This window comes from Dermacentor variabilis, chromosome 2 (assembly GCF_050947875.1).
Source record: "Dermacentor variabilis isolate Ectoservices chromosome 2, ASM5094787v1, whole genome shotgun sequence".
NCBI classification, from domain to species: Eukaryota; Metazoa; Arthropoda; class Arachnida; order Ixodida; family Ixodidae; genus Dermacentor; species Dermacentor variabilis.
In genome coordinates, this window is record NC_134569.1 from 47,863,295 (window position 1) to 47,881,737 (window position 18,443).

The 18,443-nt window shown below is 48.9% G+C and overlaps 1 protein-coding gene across 8 annotated transcripts in view; it reads left to right on the top strand.

Annotated features, from left to right (window-relative positions):
- Positions 1-18,443, top strand: part of LOC142571792 (aquaporin-7-like) — a 118,616-nt gene that overhangs the window by 79,099 nt on the left and 21,074 nt on the right. For all 8 annotated transcript variants that reach the window (XM_075680405.1, XM_075680407.1, XM_075680409.1 and 5 more), the window contains exons 2-3: positions 11,142-11,268; positions 16,051-16,188. In XM_075680405.1, coding sequence (XP_075536520.1) covers positions 11,142-11,268; positions 16,051-16,188 — 265 coding nt within the window. The remainder of the gene's footprint in view (positions 1-11,141; positions 11,269-16,050; positions 16,189-18,443) is intronic.

The following is an 18,443-nucleotide window of genomic DNA, read 5'->3' on the forward strand; positions in this document are numbered from 1 at the left end:
AAACTGTTCTAGCCCGAAACACTGCAGAACTTTATCGTGGTCACCAAACGCTTTCTCTTCTTTGAGCCACTCCTGCATGTTCGACATAAGCCTATACGCAAACTCTGTATATGACTCACTTCTGCCTTTCTCATTTTCCCGAAACTTCCGACGGAACGCCTCCGCAGACAGCCGGTACTTTTTTAGCAGACTCGATTTTACTTTGTCGAAATCCTCTGCTTCCTCTCTATCCAAGCGAGCGACTACGTCGGCCGCCTCGCCGGGTAACAAAGTGAGCAAGCGCTGTGGCCACGTTTCCCGAGAGAACCCCTGCTTCTCGCACGTTCGCTCAAAGTTAACCAGGAACAAACCAATGTCCTCTCCAAGCTTAAACGGCCGCATCAGGTCAGTCATTTTGAACAATACTCGTTCTCCTGCACCGTGTGCCTGACTTCCATTACGAGCGCGTTCCATCTCTACCTCGAGACGCTTCATTTCCAAAGCGTGTTCGCGCTCTTCTTTTTTCTCTGTTGCTCTCGCTCTTTCTGTTCTTTACGTTCACGCTCTTCTTTTTCCTTCTGTTCTTTAAGTTCGCGCTCCTGTCTCTCTTTTTGCTCTTTAAGTTCGCGCTCCTGTTTCTCTTTTTGCTCTTTAAGTTCGCGCTCCTGTCTTTTTGACCTCTCCTCAATAGTCTCAAGGCATTCCGACAGCTCGTCATCCTCAGCCTCTAACTCAAGAATAGCCTTTAGCAGTTCAGGTTTTCTTAGTTTGTCTGAGACATCCAGACCCAACTCTCTTGCAAGCTCCAACAATTTCGGTTTGCGCAACGACTTCAAATCCATGGCTGCTCTGAATGCTGCTTTCTCTACTGCTTACTATTGTCTTGCCGCAAACTAACCCGGCAGCAACGACAACCACAATTACCAGCTCTGTTTCTGACACTAACAAAAAGCCTGGCAAAGCTCAGAAGAAGAAAGTCCCGCACTCACCAAACCTCGCAGCCAAGAGTCCAGCGCAGTCGTTCCGCTGCAGGCAACCAGTCATCACACAGGGCTCGTTGCACTGCTCCCGGATCGTCGATGAGCTGCTCAGCATACAGTCAACTGCATCTCTTCGCTGCTGGCCTCCGTTGTCGCGATCTCACCGCTGGCAGACAGTTGTTTGGAGTCGGAGGCGATCTCACCGCTGCCAACCAGATGTTTGGATCGCACCGCTGGTACGATCTGTTGGGAACTCGGCGCTGACGCCCGTGGTTGTACCTGGGTCGCAAGCCCCAAGGGTAGCGTTGGCCTGGCGGCCTGGGGTACAACTGGAAGCATCCGAAGGTCCCGGCAAAGCATGAGTCGACTGGTAACAACGAAACAACTTGTTTATTTTAACATCGCAAAGAGTTGGCGGTCAGGTTTGACCGAAGTAGAGAGACGGGAGAGCACTTCACTCAACAGAAGAAATCGGAGCCCTCCTTTTGGCGTCCGGGGGCAGCTGTTTTTATACTCTCGCAGTTGAGGGCAAGAAGGAACCCCTCAAAAGACGAGCACGTGAATGTACAATGGGCTAATGGTGACGCACACTGTCGTAGCGCTGCCGTAGCACCATGTCGAGCACAATGTCGTAGCACCCTGTCGTAGCGCTGCCGGTCGGGCACAATGACTGCAATGAGAGGATGATCCCTGCTTTCGCATCGCCTGGTTCGGGCACAATGACTGGAAGGAGAGGGTGCCCCTGCTGTCGCATCGCCTGGTTCAGGCACAATGACTGGAAGGAGAGGGTGATCCTTTGCGGTCGCATCGCCGCAGTCGCGCCTGGAAACACCTGGCGATGAGCGTTGCGGCGACGACGATCGGGCCAAAATGTCTGCCGCCCCGCCGCAGTCGCGCCGGCAAAACCACGTGTCGCAGGCGAAACGCAACAAGGGTAGCCAACCGGACGTTATTCTGGTTAACCTCCCTGCCTTCTACTTTTCTCTTTCCTCCTCCTAAAGACAAACACCACCTTGAATTAGGACATCAATTCGCGCGATTTGGTCGACGGTCGCTTCGGTGATTCGCACTGCATTCACGTCATCAAGCCATAATAAAATTTATTTTTATTTATGAAAGGCCTCGCGAGCGTGTGTGCGTGCGTTGTCCAATACAAAAGAAAGAGTTTCTTTTTTTCCTTTTGTTTAAAAACAACCGCAAGGAACGCGTCATTCGGACGTGGCGATTAATAGTTCGCGTTATACGCGGCTGCTCTTTTAAATAACTGTCACTGTTTTAAAAAGCAGAAACATCGTGCGACTTGAAGCATGGAAGTGTCAGCATTAGCTGTGGTAATTAAATTAAATTATGGGGTTGTAACGTGCCAAAACCACGTTACGAAGGATGCCGTATAGCGGCCGGACTCCGGAATACTTTTGACCACCTGGGGTTTTTTAACGAGCACCTGAATCCAAGTACACGGGTGTTTTCGTACTGCGCTCCCGTCGAAATGCGGTCGCCGAGGCCGGGATTCGATCCCGCGACCTCGTGCTGCCACGGCGGGTGCCGCAGTGGTTTTATGCCGTGTTATGCGACTAACGTGGCCGTTGCTTTCTATGCGGCTGCCCGGCACATTACTAACGCCAAGTCTGGGCAGTAAGGTCAAACTTTCGGAATGGGCTTCGCCGCGATAGCTGTTGACGCGCGACAGCGACGACCACGGGGTCAACGCGGCGCCTACGTGGCGCGCCGCTGGCGAACGGCACCAACACGCGCTCCCCGTCGCCGCAAAAATGCCGCGGCGTCGTCGCTCGGACGTTCGTCGCGCTATCGGCGTCTTCATTCGGCCGCGTTCTTGTCCGACCGCGTGCGCGTGTCATATTTCTGTGGACGACGAAGAATGGCCATTGTTCCAGCCGAAAAACCCGCGGTGAAGGGAGGCCGCGATGCGTAGGGCGGTAGGCGTTATGCGCTGGCAGCACGCATCGCCTGTCGTCGTCGTCGTCTTCACGGTGTTTTCGCTGACGCGGCGCGGTCGGGCTTCTCCCGGCTGTTCGAGAGAGATGGCGGCTCGAGAGCGTAGACGAGAGGCTTGGACGCTGCCGGAAAGTCCCGCACTGTCATTTAAAGAAAAATAAAAAAAGATCTGAATCAACGGTGCACTTGTGACTGATGTCGCGTATTGTCTGTCACGAGAGCCTCACCTCACGCGCTGGTTTCGTTGCGACGATTGTTGGGAATCACAGAAGACAGTGAAGCTCAGCTCAGCACCGGTAGTTAGTCATACTGGCTGTTCTTTCTTTCTTTTTTGCTTTTGCTTTTTTAACGTTGCTGTTGCGGTCTCCTCGTGTTTGTAGAAGAGCCCTGTAGGTGCCTGCGAAATTATGTCTTATATGGTCGCGTACAACAGAACTTCAATATCGCAGATGTCGCGGAGTATGGTACATGCCGAGCGAGATGTGGCTGCGAAATTGTGATCCAAACGTAATTTCAGCACGAATAATGGCTGTTAGGTAAGTCAATAAACTAAATCTAAAAACAAAGACTGGTTGCGGGGAATCTGGAAAAATCGTAAATTGTAAGCGGTGTTACGGTGCACTGTGTGCGGCGATGAAGGGAACGGATGCGCAATCGCCTGAAACACGACGTGCCTAATCGTCACGCTCGTCAACGTGAAAATATTTGCCCGTCGGTTGTGTGCGACGGGATTATGCACCAGTGTAAATCCTCCTTTATCCTCCGTTCAACCCCTCTGCGCGAGGGAGCGATTTCTCTCCGAATTCCTCCGTGTGGATTGCCAGAGAGCGGGTTTTCTCCGTATTGGTCTGTGTGCGCTGACCAGGTGCGTGTGTGCGTGTTCGTGTGCGTGTGTGGCGGGGGAGGGGGATATAACGTATCGCTACGTGTTGCTGGACTAGCTATAGTTAGTTCGTGCTGCTTAAGGTCGACAAGACGCGAAAACCAAACGAAAAAAGAATGACCGGAAAGGAAAGAATGCTCTTCCGGCTCCGATCGTTTATTTTTTAATATATTTTTAAGGTTTCGCGTCGTTTACAGCATAACAGATGTGGCAATGTTTTCACCTATATCTGTATGTGAAATTGAGGTATAATGAAATCTCCAGAACTGAAAGCACCTTCGCATCTAAGAGGCGAGGGGTGGCCTTCTTTAACGACCGGCGCGTGTCGCGAACGCATCCTGCACAAACCGGGCAGAATGCAGTACGGCTGTCTGCATGCCTGTAATAACGGCGCCAGAATATGCCGTTCTGTCTCCGCATCTTTGTGTGAATGGAAGAATGCCGGATGTGGTCCCCAACGAGACCTGAGCGAATCGCTGAGGTCTCGTTGAACGGCGAGAAGTGGGTCAAGTAACGAGCGCGTTTGTGGGAAGAGTAGAGGGGAGGGGAGGGGGTAGGGGGGAGGGTACGCGCCGCAAGACGTAATCACGTGTCCACGAACCGCTTTGACGGTCGCACGTGCGTACGTTTACACATTCCAGTCCCGCGGCACAACCGCTTGTTCTCGTGAGAACATCCTCCTCGAGATGGCCTAGTGAACGCTGGCATCCACGAAGTGAGATACGAATGATAGGCAGGCACTCTCGAAGAGCGACAATCGCCAAGGCGCGCAAATGACGAGTAAGCACTGCGATTTCTGGCAAATCGGTGTATGTGCATCACATGCGAACGTGACTACCGCGTCGTTATACGTCAATGGAAGCTCCAATCGCGGCATGTTCTCGTTTCTAGACATGCCGACGCCGATTGGGTCGATGTCCTTATAACGTCTGTCGTCTTGCACGGACGCACCACTTCAGCAGTTGTAATAATGCAAGCGTATGCGAAACCGTGCGATACAGAGTCGGCCATTTCGGTAATCAGTGGAAACGAACATGGCCGAGGCTGGGAGCCGGAGGTGGGGGTGCCCTCCTCCATCCTGGTTACGGGCCTCTCACTGCCTGTTTGAAGAGCTTGCCGCATCGCCTCTTGGCCAAGTTTAGAGAAGAATTTACACGAAACTGCGTTTGCTGTTCTGCACTTTGCGCTGAATCTCGCTATTAGTATAGGCCATTTATAGAGCCATATAAAAAGGCAAGCCAGGAGCTGCGCGCTTGATACAGAAAGAGAAAAAAAAAACTTGGACGACGCTTAAGCTTTACCTTTAAGAGTGGAACTCGACAGCATTCAAAGATCCCCGACTGCTTCTCACGGTTCCTGGCAACTGCAGCTTATGTAACAAATTTTTAGCAGGAAACGCTGGCGGCGAACGCTATGCACAAAAGTGAGCTTTCTGGTAGAAACGCGGCCTCTTGCGTGGGCCGATCCCAGAGGTATACTCCACAGCCGCGTCAAAAAAAAAAAAAAGAAAGAAAGAAAAGAAATCGTTTTCAGGTATTTGTTATTGTTTCGCACTTTTAATATTTAAGTCTGAGAAGATTTAACGTAAAAGATACGCTGTCGGTGTTTCGTGTCATGACATCTGTTTGTGGGCTATCATTCTCAAAATTCCGAGGAATAACTTTGTCAAGAATGTAAGACGAGGTATGAGCAACTTTAGTGATAGAATGGCGTGGTAATATAACCCGCGTATACCGCATGTCATATAGATAGATATACGTGGCATATACATACACCTAAATATATACGGCAATTTTCGCTCACGAACAAGTCCGCCGATGCCGACACCGGATTTTCCGCAACACTGACCCCTCAACGCTATCGCGTTAAAATGCAGAACCGGACCGTGCTTAAGGCGCGACACTTATCACCGCGCAACGCACGAAAGGCGAGAGACCTCACACCAGCCTCCACCGTATCTGTCTCGGCGTCAGCAGTTCATCCTGGCCCACTTTCTTTGCTCTTGTTCGTGCACGTGTAAGAAGTATCCGACCGTGCGAGTGGGCCCCACCGTTGAGAGCGCCGTATCAGCCCACTTAATTCGATGGGTGTGCGATTACCTGTACCTCGACAAAGATATCAGACAAGTGTGCGTTGGAGGACATTAGCAGCCGTTGACGACGCCTTATGCACGAGATCGCTACACGCGTATCGTCCGCATGAGACATCAGATGGGTGAGGTGTGGGCAATGTACGCTGGCGACTGGAATAGGGAAGCGGGGGTGACGTTTCGGGGCAAGAGAATAAAGAGGGACGCCTCCCTGCTCGTGGAATTGCCGCAGGCTTCGGCCTCGTCACAAAGGCTGTTATTTATTAATGATCTCTTTTGAGGCTTGCGAAGGTGTGGTGAAGTAACTGTACATTGCGTATTTGCATGTGCGACACTTCTCTGTTTAGCCTTTTCTAATCTATTCGCCCCCCCCCCCATTCTCACTACCCTCCCGTGCTTTTTGTGCGTGCGTAAGGGGGGAAGGCAGGGAGGAAGAGGAAGGAGTTGGTGGCTCTACTTTCGAATATCTTCGCTTCATTTTTGAGGATGGCGTTGGTGCCCGCACTCTGGCTCGGGACAGCCGGCTCTTATAGGTATAATCTTCACCTCGCGTGTTTGCAGTTAAAAAAGTTAAACACTGCACTTCGAATAACTGCGTGGCTTCGAGTTGTCGCTTTGACAATTGCTAAGTTAGCTCGATGACATGTTATGAAAGGTGGCGACATGCACTGCCTCATTATGCAAAATAGAAGTGAGGCGTGCAGACAGGACACAAGAGTAGAGAAGTGGACAACACGAACGCTCTTGTGTCCTGTCTGCACGCCTCACTTCTATTTTGCATAATGAATCCTTACCAACTAGCTCAGCTTTCTGTCGTTCTAATGCACTGCCTCATTGACCCTGCAAGAAAGAAAGTCTGCGCGTCGGGAATGCGGGAGGCCGTAATTTTCTAAATAAGTGCTTTCATAGCGCTAATTTTAATGTCACTGCTATTTATCAGAGCTTGCATGTTTTATGAGCTTGTATCAGAGCTTTTATCCGAGCCGGCATGTTGTCCTTTACTTTGAAGTAGGGATAACGTGACATAACTACAGTCCATTGACCCAACATTGCGGCAAGGTGGATTGATTGATTGATTGATTGATTGATTGATATTAAGGCCCATATGCAGCAGCGGGGGCTCCAGGTCGATTTCAGCCATCTGGGTTTCTCTTACATGTGCCTAAATCTTGTTAACATACGACCCTGCTTGCTTCCCGTCTCGGGCCCACAACTTTGTGTTCAGCAGGAGAACACCTCAACCGTTAAACCATGGCGGCGGGTCAAGGCGGAGTGCGTGGACACGATCGAAGGCAGTCACGGCCCTTGACGACGGTGCTGGCATCGAGGCACAGTTTACGGGTGCCGCATAGGCGCTTTAATTTCTGCTAAGCAGGGAGTTGTGACACTTTTCAATGCGTGCATACGAGCCAGTAAAGCGTCGAAAGTCTAACCTCTAAAGGTGCCCTAATGTTACCTGCGACAGCCTGCCAGTGCGTATACGAACAGGCAAGGAGGAAAGGGCCTCACTGGCGGATAACTGGCATTCGGGGGACGTACATCACGTGCGATTATCACGGCTTTCGTTGCAATTACGAGACATGCACACCGCCGGAAAGAGCGGACTCTGTCATTATGGGGGCGCGTTTTAAGAAGAGCGACGCCTCCGTCCGCGCGTCGCCAATTTCGTACGGGCCGGGCCGCATCCGAGCGCGCGCGCTGCGCGCTATATGTGTGCGGCCCACACCTGTTCGCGCGTTAGCGCCCATGCAGGTAGCTCGTGTCAGCGCGCGAAGAAACGCTCCAAACAACGGTGGGGAGGGCTTCGCCGTCTTTCAGCTGCCGCGTTAAGAGCTGGGGTACACACAGAAGGCTGTCTATATATACGTGGTTCGCGGGGAGGCCCTACATAGCGTTCGCATCCCCTTCGATTACATCTTAATGGTCCCGCGTGTGTTCTCGTGGGTAGGAACGTGACCGGTTTCCCAAACTCGTACTTCAATCGTGCCGCTGCGTGGCTTTCACTCACCGCCACGAGAGAACTGGGCGCGCTACCACGCACGTATGCGCGCATGTCTTGCAGTCGCGGAGACGGGGTAGAAGGGGAAAGAAAAGAAAGCGATGAATGCCGGCCATCAAGCGATCTAGCTTTAATGGCGCCAGCTTCACGTGTTGCGCAGCACGAAGCTCCTAATTCAAGGGAGCATTTTGCCTGCATCGCATTGAAATATTCACGACTGCTAAGTGGTGAGCGGATAGTCTCTGTGTGTGGAAGCATCGGCACGCTGTAAGCGCGTTGACGTTAGGAGAAACACGTAGAAAGCTATGTTGCTTTGGATCCGGATCTAAGCTATGTTTTCAAACTCTATTATGCTGCAATTCAGAACTGTGGGGTGCAAAAGAATGAACGCATTGACGAAACGGGCACATGTTTCGCTTTCAGTGCTTTTGCTTCATTGAGAGCGATGCTCGCTTTGCTACCTTCTATAACACAATGTACAAGATGGGGCAGAACTTGGGGCGCTTTAGGGGAGGTCAACATGTCAAACACGCATTTCGATTTCGGTCACGCGCCCTCAACATGTTTTTCACATCACAAAGTATTCGTCCGCTCGGATCTTGCTGTCACGCATGACCGACAGACGCAAATCCTGCACTTGAAATTCAAATGTTGTTCGAGATGCACGTAGAACACCCGGGAAGTTTATTGAAACATGTGGACAAGCCGAGGCGTAGCCTATTTTTCTTTTTCTTTCCTTTTTACCGAGTAACCGAAATCTTAGTAAACACGCAGAATTTCATGTCTCTCCTTTCCCAAAGTGGCTGTCAGACGCATGCTTTCCCTAACAAACGAGCCATAATTATTACTGTCTGGCCTGCTGCCCATCCGATGACGACCGAGTCCACAGATGGAAAGAGACAGTGCGCAAACCTTCCCTCAAGCAACGTCATACTAAGAAAAATAACGATAAACAACAGCAACAACACCATTACACCCGTGCGGTGAAACGCGCGATCTTACCGAACCCGAACAATGGATCCTTCGTCATCACGGAGGAACCCTGTAGGAGCCCGTCTGACATATCTTGGCTCGGAGGCACTAATTCTAGGTGAGGCGCAGAGCGCAGACCATGCATAGGTAGCGTGCTCACGTGTAAATGTGCGCATATATGTGTGTACGTATGAATTTAGTGAGTATTGTTTCTCACAGCTCTTCCTAACAGCGCGCGGCCACAGTAGCGTGGGGATCGCCCTTTCTTGGGGGAGGCCGCCGTGGCCCTGCCATAGCTGCGTTAATTATGCCACCTAATCGGCAACACACATCTCGATGGCACCGGCACAAGCGAGCCGCATATGTATATCTTTCTATTTGCCTTGTATTGTACGTATACGAGAACGCGTATATTCTACATGGGTGACGAAGAACGGACTGCCATGACCGCAAGTATGTGGCGGTCTTAATAGTGGTCTCATTTTTCAATTACAGAGCCTTGAACGCGACGTATACGCGCACGGCGGTGTCCGTATAATCGGTGCATTCACGCATGCCTATATATATATATATATATAAATATATATATATATATATATATATATATATATATATATATATATATATATATATATATATATATATATATATACACACACACACACACTTGAGTGTGTGCATGTGCACAGTAACACCTGTGGTCCCGCGACTTGCGTGGTTTAGTTCCTGTCACGCAGTCCGCCCGCTGCGCAAACTTACAGAACGCGTGCGCGAAGGGTGGGGGGGGGGAGGCGAAAAGGAAAAGACAAGAGTGCGTACACCGAGGAGAAAGTGAAAGATGAATTGCTGCGCAATTTATGGACGCACGATTGTCTAATGGAAGGTAGGCGCCGTGAATTCATATTCATGAGAGCGGCAGCTATAGCACACTGTTCTAGAAGGCACACGCAAACGCCGACGTCGGTCTGCGCTGAGCAGCACAAATATTGGGGAAAGCGAATAAAGGCAGGGCGCGTAATTGAGCGCCGCAAGCGTACACACCGATCCCTAGCCGCTGCGTGCCGGTGATCGACGTTCACGTACACGCAAACGGTAGCGAAGCGGGGCCAATTTGCTTATCGGGAAACGAGCGTATAGAGACGTCAGGAAAGCGCGACCGGTATATATGGCTCGGTGTTCTCACGCGCTTGCCAATGTGTATGTGGGCGACGTTGCAGATTGCTTATATATTAAACGCCGGCGGGAGCGCCGCGAAGAAAGTCGTATGTATATATAAGCCGACGTGGAGCTAATTTTTCACTTCGTAATTTTATTAACTCGTGCACGCGCTTCGAATTTGATTTTATCGGCGCGCGCGCGTGCTTTGAATGTGATCCGCGCGTGCGATCGCCTTTAAATTAGGAAGTGTTGCAGGAGGGGACACGGTCGTTTCGTTTCCGTGACCTCCACCGCATGCGAGCGGCGGACTCATTGCCCCAACTTTGCAGTTGGCAGCCATATTTCTCGGCAGTTTGAGCGATAAGTCTCGCCGTGCGATGCATATCCATATGCGTAAGCGGCAAAAAAAAGGCTCCAGGCACTAAAAGCCCCATTGTTCCAGTAGCACATCCATTATTTTTTCGCCTATAGCAAGCAGTAAACCATTAGTTTCTGCGCCTGCAGACAGCGGCGGACTACAGAAGGCAGTCTGCTGCTGAGTGGAAGGTCAAGCTGCAAAAGCACCACCGTCTACAAATACTTTCACCGCTCCTTTCAATTCCGCCTATACGCGCTGTAGTGTGTTTCTTCAACTTCGTCAATGACGCATGTATACTTAAAGGCCATCGTGTTGTTTTCGAGGACGTTGTGAAGCCTTCAACGTGCCTATCGAACGTGTGACCAAATTGAAGCCTGCAGTGTTGCTTAGGGGTGTTCTGAAACCTCAAATACGAAACCTAGTGGTTGTTGATGCAGATGCCGTTGGAAAGTCGAAAGTATTCGTTTGGGACGTTGTAAAAACGTCAGTGTAAAACCTTAAAGTGTGCGATTTACTTGAGGTCCATTCTGTTCTGTTAGTACTTTGTAAGCTGTTGTGGAGGAAGCAACCCACTGCTAGCGTCGTGGAATCCTGCGTCGCTCAATTTTGATATTCCGATTGAGATTGTCGTGAGACTTCAAGTGAGTATATAACAAATGCACTGCTATGTCGTTGAGGCCCATACTTGGGACCCTGTGAGACCTCAATCGTATGCAGCACTTGGTTGTGTGACTCATGTTGATTTTTTTTATCTTTTTCCTTCCCAGTTGTTCGGCAACACGGTGCTGGCTGTGGTGACCTTCGACCGGGCGCCAAACTTGGGTTACGCCGCCGCCTTCTGGGGATGGGCGCTGGCGCTTATGCTGGGCGTGCTGGTGGCCGGCGGTGTCTCCGGTGAGCGTCAGGGCACTTTTCCTGCTTGCTATCCCGACACTCACGCTCAGCCGCATATCTAGACGGCTCCACGGTATTCGCAAAGGACGCTGAAAGCGGCATCCGTAGGATTAAGGAGGCATTTGTCACGCGATCCGCTAAAGAACAAGGAAGCTTTATACGGAACAAGGCATAAAGCCTCTTTGCTCCCGGTGCCAAGAAACACGATCGCCCTCGCAGTAACCCGACCTGAAAGCGCGCCATATCGCCCCGAACAAAAGAGCAGTAAGTCTCGCGTCAAAAGGCGGACAGCGCGTTCGCCAAGGTTAAGTACGTGACACTCGCTCTACGTCACTGAGGCACTTTGACAGCACCTACATCTTCTACACGCAAGCGTAGCCTGCGTACAGCCCCTTCTTCTGAGGCGGCGTTCCTTATACGCCGTATGCATCTGTCAAAACTGCGTTGTTCCTACCGTCCTTGCTTGCTTCACGCTCTCATTAAAGCTGAACATATTAAGCAGTGCTAAGTATATATGTTCGAAGCGCTATCAGCCTTTTCCCTACTGCACCGTTTTTCAGGTTGTACTGCACCTTTTTTTCGTGTTAATAAGGCGCTGCAGGTACTCGGTTCTTCGTTGAGCAGAACACGCTCTGGCGCAGCAGAGAGGTACGCAGCGCATGGGACACACGCATTCGCACGTCTCTTACGCGTTTGAATGGCAGACGGCGCTGGCGCCACATTCCTTGGAAGCCGAGTATACACCGCTCCCGGAGTTCTAGAGTCGCATATGGAAACGCACTTCGGCACGTACATTGACGCGTACGATATTAATAATACTGGCGAACTAAACCTTCAGATTGCCGTTTCGTTCCCTCCTACTGTTTCACTGTTCAACCTCAAGAACGTCATATGCCGCACAAAAACAGCTGCGCTCGATTGAACAGATCTTCTAGGTAGCCTTCTCTTCTTTGATGCTTTGCAGTGCACGTTTCAGAAATTCGGTATGTAAGAAGTGAAATACAATAAATGCATCCCGCCGAGGATACGATCGAAGCACAGAAATGGTGAAATATAAATCATATCTCACTGCCTGACGCCAAGTATGTTATACCTCTTGTCGCGGAGGAATGTTCGATCAACATCACATACTGACGCGCTTCCCCCCATAACAATGCAAATCGCATTCCGGCAAGGCTGAGGTTCCTGCAACAATGGGGGAATCGGGCTCAGCTTTTTGGTCGTGAAATGAAGGCCTGATATTGTGGCACGTGTTGTCACGTGTTCGCCATTAGATGTTTATATATGGTCGCTTGTGCGTGCTTGTGACCTTGTTTACAAACTCATTGTGATGCAACTTGCATGTGCCTTCTATATTTATATGTTCATGGGTGTGTAGGACTGTGTGCTGTGGATTTCTGACCCTGTCATGTGTTCTATTTTTTTCATTTTCTTACATATGTTTTATATTGTTGTTTCTGCTATGCGAAAAGGAGTAGCCATCGCCATTCTAAGGTGACTAGGTCTCTTTCTTTTATTTTCATTTCAATAAGAGAAGAAAAGAGAACGGCTCGCAAGAACTTTCACTTTTCTTCTTTCTTTCAACTCCAAAGACAAAAACGCCAAAAAGCTGTGCGCGCGGCGCCTATATAGTTTCCATGTCAACCAGAAACCTCACCGCAGGCACTGTTGTATACCGGGTGTTCAAAATTACGCTTTATGGGTTTCTTAATGTTAGGAACTGGGAGGCACACGAGGACTCCCTGTGCCTATGGTCATGCAAGCTTCGGCTACCTGGGCTACATTTTGCCTTACGTAATCTCGCGCCACTCTCGTCGACATCGCATAATTGCTTGTCGCTCTTCGGTTCTCCCCACAAATGGCCCTCTTCTTCAGATGATGCGATAAAGTGCCTATCCAGTAGAAGCGCTTAATTCCGCTGGCTGCTGCGGGGGATAGACTTAGTTACAGTGCATGCAATCGCTTGTTCCACCAGGCACCATGCTGTGAGTGAAGCGTGGTTCCCTGTTGACGTTGTTATCTTAAGCCCTCCCGTTATATACTATAGTGGTACGAAAAGAGCTCACTTCATTTATTAATATTTCAGTTTATTTTTCTATCGCCATTTTACCGCAATTAACGAATGCCTCTTAAGCCGGGCCATGACTATCGCACTGCCTACATTGAAAATGATAAGCAAGGTTATCGGCATATATTTAATTAAATGCGGCGTACATTAGGGAATCAAGTCATCTTGCCTCAGGCGTTTATGATTTTGCGTCCAAAGCAGTGCCACCCACAAAGTTATAGTTGCGTCGATGCAAACTGTAATTGGTCGTAATCAGCTTTCGTTACCGATAACGATAGGAACGCTTTGGTGGCCATAAAACTTGTTCCGCTTCTCATTGTTGTTTGAGAAAAGCGAGTTCGCACCGGTCGTCGACCCCACATGATGAGAGACACTGCACAAGTTAGAACAGCACTGTTCAGTTGACGTGTCAAGGAGCAAGTGCCTTTGCGTTTATTGCAAGAGAACACCTCGTTTCTTCTCCACTTTGGTAACGCCTTCTGGCTTGATCTTCCCTAGTAGTAACAAGTGGTATGAGGTGCAGCGTTTGTACGATTAGATTGCACGTTTGATGACCTCTTGTCCGTCTTACTTGCCTTCTTACTTGTCCATCCAATACCCAGTTATAGAAGAGGATGTAATCAATGTGTCAACGAAATTACTGGCGACTTGCTATCGAATGACTGCGTATATCACGGCATGCACGCGACAAAAAGAATACGTCGCACGCACCCTTAAATCAATGACATCAATGAAGTCTCACCTTCTATGTCTGCGTGCAGTGACTTTGTAGTGTGTTATCATGAGAAGCCAACAAACACCAAGGACAACACAGGGGAAATTACTTGTGCTTAATAAATGAAATAAAGAAACGATAAATTATTGGAAATTAAAGTGGATGAAAAAACAACTTGCCTTAGGTGGTAACCAAACCCACAACCTTCGTATTTCGCGTGCCATGCTCTACCAATTGAGCTACCGCGGCGTCGTTTCCCCATCCACTTTTCTAGGGTATTGATGTGTGCTAGTAGAACCCTGGGAGTGTTAGCCAGCGCCACCACTCACAGACCTTGGCGGCGGACGTGGAACGTCCTTTTTGCCGCAGGCCTCACGAGAACGTGATCTTTTTGGGTGAAGGCAACTGGTCAATAAACCCACATATGCTACCTGAATGCAGCAATGTTGCCGGATTCGAGACCCTCGTTATGTTGTAAACGAGAAGAAAGGGGGTTAACCGAGGGGCCCGATTTTGTGTTGTATCACTCTAGCTCATTCGTGTAACTAACTAGCAGTGGTAGAACAAGACATGGCGCTACAGCTCCAACGATGTTCCCCTTTAGCCATACCTGCCAACTCCCGAATTTTTCGCGATGTTTGCGAAGTTAAACTCATTTTACGATTTTACGAATGTCGCGTCAAGATTAAAAAAAAAACACATAAATTATGGGGTTTTACGTGCCGAAACCACGATTTGATTATGAGGCACGCCGTAGTGGGGGACCACCTGGCGTTCTTTAACATGCGCCTAAATCTAAGTACACGGATGTTCGCGCATTTCGCACCCATCGAAATGCGGCCGCCGTCGCCGGGATTCGATCCCGCGACCTGGTGCTTAGCAGCCCAATGTCATAGCCACTAAGCAACCACGGCGGGTCGTCAAGATTTACGAAAAATAGGTTCAGTTCGGAAAAAAGATTTTAGATTTACCGGAGAAGGGGCGACGCAAGGTGACAAAATAAAAATGCACAGATGAAAGAAATTTTGCTTGTAACTGTGTCACCCTTTTGCCGGCAGCACTATTCGCTATATGTCAGAGCGATACTTTCTTCGAGCAGGTTCATTTAGAAGATTTATTAAATTAGACAAAACCAGCGACAACGAAGACGCTAGAAAAGTCGCTGCGATCAAAAAATGATGTCTTGTTTGTCAGTCTGAAAGGAAGTAATCGTTAAATATACATGCCCAATGCTCGATTTAACCTCTCCCTCCCTCCCTCCCTCCCTCCCTCCCTCCCTCCCTCCCTCCCTCCCTTCCTCCCTCCCTCCCTCCCTCCCCCTTGGCATGGGTGCAGAATTTTCGCAAATTTTATAGCTCACAGGTTGGCAGGTACGTCTTTGCATGCCACTCCTAATCACTTCTAGCCTCCATTATCGTGTATTATGTTGCTCATTGCGAGCTAAAACAAAAAAGGGATAGCGAAGACTAAGAACGGCGCGGCACAGCGCAGCTTTCTGATAGTAAAATGGATGTAAAAGTTTTCACGTGGGATATCGGCGCAAATTGAAGCGCGAACTAAATGTAACTGATTAGAATGTTAGTAATTGTTACGCGTAATTACATAGAAGTGGGACGTGTAATGGCTCCGTATGGCCGGTTTCTAAGCACTGAGTAGTCCTAAGTGCGCGTTGAGGAGTCTGAATTGAACCACCGTTACAAATGCAGCTACACCGGGAAAGGGAAAAAGGCATTTGAGTACTTTCAGAATTGTTCTCGTCTAAATAATGTTTGTATAGTACGCAGTCTTTTCAACACTCACCTCAACGACAAAATGTAGTGAAGGGTATTTGGCGAGTATCGGCTATAGGGAAATTCTGAAGGACACTTTTCGAGGCGCTTCGATGGCGTTTACTTGTGTTTCACATGAGGCTGTGGCGCTAAGTTTGGCCCTAAGAAAGTGTTACGACCACTAGCCCAACGACACAAATGACAAAAATCGTGTGCGTTCATTCCCGCAGGAGCCCACCTGAACCCGGCCATCACGGTCGCCGTGACCACGGTAGGCAAGTTCCCGTGGCGCAAGATCGTTCCTTACATGGTAGCACAGTACCTGGGTGCATTCCTCGCCTCCGTTATACTGTTCCTCACGTATCGCGGTGAGTACTTCACCAATTTGAGTGAGTGAGTGAGTGAGTGAGTGAGTGAGTGAGTGAGTGAGTGAGTGAGTGAGTGAGTGAGTGAGTGAGTGAGTGAGTGAGTGAGTGAGTGAGTGAGTGAGTGAGTGAGTGAGTGAGTGAGTGAGTGAGTGAGTGAGTGAGTGAGTGAGTGAGTGAGTGAGTGAGTGAGTGAGTGAGTGAGTGTCATCTACCTGCATTTAGCAACATTTTGTGCAAAGCCAAAATTGGAGATAGAAAATTTTGCGATTTCTTAATTCCTAGCACTTTATCTTAAGCTACTCTTCGAAGAGCAAGGAATGAAAGGCACAATGGGCAGCACCAAAATTTTCAACCACTAACCTGAGCGGTACGAAATAGATTTTATTCAGTTATTTATTCCTGAAACACGTGCCCGTAGCAATACGTAATCTGTGTGAGTGTACTTAAGAGGAAGCTTTAGCTCGGGCCCAACTCTGACGCGGCCCATTCTAATACATTTAAAACGCAAAAACGTTTTTCTGAGATAACCCCTGGGCCGATTTTAATGAAATTTGTTGCATATGAGAGAGAAAGTTACGCTTTAATGACTCTTGGAAACGGAATTTCGATTTAGGTCATGAATATTGTTAAAAATATTTTCAAAATTCCGAAGTTTGGAAAAAATAGAAGCACGAAGTTTACAAATTCATATCTCTGCATACAAAACAGATATCGTGGTTCTATAAACGGCATCCATCACATTATTGAAAGCGGACAAATTCGATACGTCATTTTCTATCTTACCTGAACATGTTACGTTGTTTACAAAGGTTCTGCAAAAGCCGTATTTCCATATTACTAATTTTTTGGAGATTCATGTATAACATATCAACTTTGTCCGCTTTAAATGTACTATTAGATGCAATTCACAGAATGGTATGATCATTTTTCATTGCTGAGTTACAGAGCTGTAAACTTGATAGTTTTGTTATTTGAACATTTTTGATTTTTGTCAATTTTTAATAAAGAATTTACGACATAAATCAGACATTCGAAACCAACAGTCACTAGAAATTAAATTTTTCTTTTATATGCAACAGACCTCGTCAAATTTGGTGCAGTGGTTGCCGAGAAAAACGAATTCTCCTTTTACATGTATCTACATAGGAGCACCCGAGCTGAAGCTTCAGCAGCGCGTCAATGAAGGACTGCTCGGTAACGGAAGCTGAGGAAATAGCCGTAGCTCAAGTGGCAGTGGAGGGCTACCGATCCGAAAGGTCCTTAACAGTACTCACCGACTCGCAAGGTAGTACATGTCGGGATTACATGAATGGCAGAATAGGACGCAGAGCGCTTTATATCCTCCGCTACTGCAGGGCTAACAACAAAGTCAGGCATACGATTTTCTGGGTACCGGGACACGCTGAAATAGACGGGAACCTAAGGGCGAACAAGGCAGCTCGAGAGCACACAAACGGAGCAGCCACAAGCACCGACCCTGAGGAACCCATACCAGTCGACCCAAGCTACTCTGACATTCTGAATTACTATAAGGGGGTCCGAATCAAATACCCTCCACCACAAAACAGCCTAAATCAGCATGAAGCAACCTCTTGGAGGAGGCTGCAAACAGGAACATACCCAAATCTAAACACACTAAGCAAGATGTTTCCCACCCAGTATAAAGGCATTTGCCCCTGGTGCGGCGCCAACCCCACCTTATATCGCATCACATGGGGATGCGTTCACAATCAACAATTCCTTCAAATAAAAGACCCGAGTGCGGAGAAGTGGGAGAGGGTGCCCTCCAGCAGCGACCCGAAAATGTGTATATAGAAGTGCGCTCAACGTGGCTGCTTCCCAATAGTTGTCATTGTGTCATTGTTGTTGTTATTGTCCTTCTGATAAGTTCAGCATGGACTAGTAAGGCACGCTCACCGAGTAGCCACCCTCAGTGGTGCCCTGGAATAGGGGCATCGACCCTGCGCGGATGGGGAAGAAGACCGTGAAGACGGCCGACCCCCTCTGCCACCGCTAATTTCTAACCAATTGGAGCAAATAAAGTTTTTCCTCCTCCTCCTCCTCCTCTTAAGTGTAGTTTTAACGCGTACTGAGTTTCCTGCACCTCAGGCTCCATCCGCCCTACGAAAACACGAACAGCTGTGAGACACATATTCAGAATTTGTCTCGCCTCGCTCTTTCCAGCTTTTCCCTTCTTCGCAACAATGCCTCTCATCGCTCACCCAAGCAGGTGCGGTGGCTGGAACGACTCGGGT